The sequence below is a fragment of the Berghia stephanieae genome, chromosome 6 (genome assembly GCF_034508935.2).
Source record: "Berghia stephanieae isolate SIO BIC M18660-M18661 chromosome 6, UCSD_Bste_1.3, whole genome shotgun sequence".
Taxonomy (NCBI): domain Eukaryota; kingdom Metazoa; phylum Mollusca; class Gastropoda; order Nudibranchia; family Aeolidiidae; genus Berghia; species Berghia stephanieae.
The window spans coordinates 6592294-6594793 of NC_088365.1; the positions used below are offsets into that span (position 1 = coordinate 6592294).

Below are 2500 nucleotides of genomic sequence, written 5' to 3' on the forward strand. Positions count from 1 at the left end.
TGCCATTATATTTGAGTGATAAAAAATCTATTTTTGTGTCAGTTGGTTGTGAAGTTTTCGGTAATTCCTGAAAATGGCTGGTAAGGAGAGAGTTAAACAAATAAATGTCAAAAACTTTTAATCAGCTAATGAATAAATAAATAAATGATAAATATATTTTAAAAAATAATTAATTATTAGAATGATAGATAGACAAATAAATAATTAGATAGATAAATAAAAAGCGCTTAGACGGACAGCACAGGGTAATCGGAATAGGGTAAGAGCACTGGAAACTTGGAGAAGATCGGTGGAAAGAGAGATGCCATCATTCGGTTGGACCTAGGGTGAGGCTCCTTGTTGTCGACCTAATGAGTCTACGAAACACCCAAAGAGGAATAAGTAACTAAGAAATTGGATTCAGTAGTCTGATGTCAAGCCGCCCGGCAACGTCATTGTTCCGATAGTTTAGAGCCAGCGTTACTAAGTTACCATGCGTCATTAGGAAGGAAGTGACGTTACGACTGTTGAAGAGTATTGAGCTGAAAGAGGTAATATCTGGCGTGGTGGAGGGGGGGGGGGATGGAAGGATTGGGCATCTTCACAACCGTAAATTTCTATGACTGTAAGAGTAAATCTATTAGTCTAAGTGTGTGCTACAAATATATGAATATGTATGTGATATTCAGAATTAATCCGAGTAAACTTTGATTAAATATGTGTTAATTTAATGAATCTGGATTTGGCTCTTAATGTTCTCGAAATCAACTCAATTTGAAATAAACCTTTGAAAAAAATTGTATTCGAGGCCGGAAAGTGTTTTGAGGGCAAAGAGAATTATTTCAATTGAATTATTAGGTGTGGTTAAAAATAGTCCATTTAGAATAAAAAGTGGATTTTACTTCTGTGTTAAAATTCTATACCTCTTTCTCTCAAGTCATGGCAGAGCGCTTTGGATCGGAATGAGTGACTTGGAGACAGAAGGGAAATGGGTATGGGAAGACGGAACACTTCTTGCGTGGAGCAACTGGCAGCCTGGTTCGTGCTTAAATACTCATGTTTTATTATACTTAAATCGTATACCACCTTTAAGCAGAGCCAGTTGGTAGAGCATTTATTGCTTCACATACAAAAGGACCGTCGTCGATCCTGGTGCATTTGAGATTTTTTCAACCCCCTCCCCCATTCACCCAGCAATGATTGGGTCGCTGAATCTGTTAGATCTGGCGGAAAATACGTTGCGAAACACTAGCGTCCCATCCAAAGGTTAGGAAGCAATTGCTATTGCTATTGTCGTTCCACTATATAGAAACCAGTATTACCTCTGGATCCATGGGCCTGACGAACGGCGGCCAAGGACTACTTTAAATATAGACTTGATATGCTCCACAATGAGTCCTTACAGTGAGTCCTAAGCCATCAGCAGCACTTAACATATGGGAAAATATATGATAATGGGCTCTACGCGCTTTAACAGTTTTGTTTAATTTAGAGACAAAGGCTAGGTACTCACTTTATACCTGTATAGATAGTATTCGCTTGGCTTAGAAGCTCACAACATTGCCATCCGGAAGTATAACGGACCAACACATAAAACTGTGTGTATCCATGATCGTTTATAGTTTTGGTTAATACAGTTCAGTGAGCATTACTCATAAACTCGGATGGCAACAAACAATAACAAAGACCCAAGTGACGTCATCTTCTAACTATCTATATAATGAAAGAATGTGGTTGAATAGAAAATTCCAATATCTCAACTCTACGCTACCACAGCAGGACATGACCAAAGATTTTCTGGGCCCAAAACAATGTAAATGTTGCTGCTCGATGATCGAAGAAATAAATACTAATGTGAAATTGAATGTAGGCTTCAGTTTCTTATAAGAAGACAGATAAAATTGACGTTTCGGGTTTCCCCTTTATCAACAAAACATGATGAATGAAACACTATCTATAGACGAATGAGATAATGTGATCGTGGCTTTGTTAAGATCATTTTTCACATTGTTTATCGGGTCAAAAACAGAGTAGCATTGCCATTAAAATATATATTTTTTTCCGACATGGACCATGCTTCCATCGGACAAGTTATGTCATTTACCGCCTAATGCCACGAGAGAATATGAACCTTTTCTGTTCTTCCAATGACTCAATTTTTGCATCTAGGATGCCATTAAAAATTGAAAATTAATAATATAAAAATAGATTGAGCTTTTATATAGGGCAATATCCACTAGACGTGCTCAAAGCGCTTTACAAGGGGTCCCTGGCCAACAGCAACATTTAACATGTAGAACGAGACATGACGCTTGTTTTGCGATATTACAATTTTCTTTTCGGACAGAGACAACGCTGTAACTGGGCAGGTACTCATTTTACACCTGAGTACGGTGAGAAAATGTAAGAAAAGAGCCCTTTCCAAGGACTCAACCATGCGCCGAGCGAGGCTCGAACTCAGGATCTTCCGATCAGAAAGCGAGTGTCTTACCAAGTAAATGCAATGCATGCTTTTGTTTAA

At 38.2% G+C, this 2500-nt stretch overlaps 1 protein-coding gene across 2 annotated transcripts in view; it reads left to right on the plus strand.

The window, feature by feature from the left end:
• The window catches only part of LOC144974394 (uncharacterized), a 101924-nt gene that overhangs the window by 95162 nt on the left and 4262 nt on the right, over positions 1 to 2500 (plus strand). For both annotated transcript variants that reach the window (XM_078917233.1, XM_078917234.1), the window contains exon 56: positions 917 to 1017. In XM_078917233.1, coding sequence (XP_078773359.1) covers positions 917 to 1017 — 101 coding nt within the window. The remainder of the gene's footprint in view (positions 1 to 916; positions 1018 to 2500) is intronic.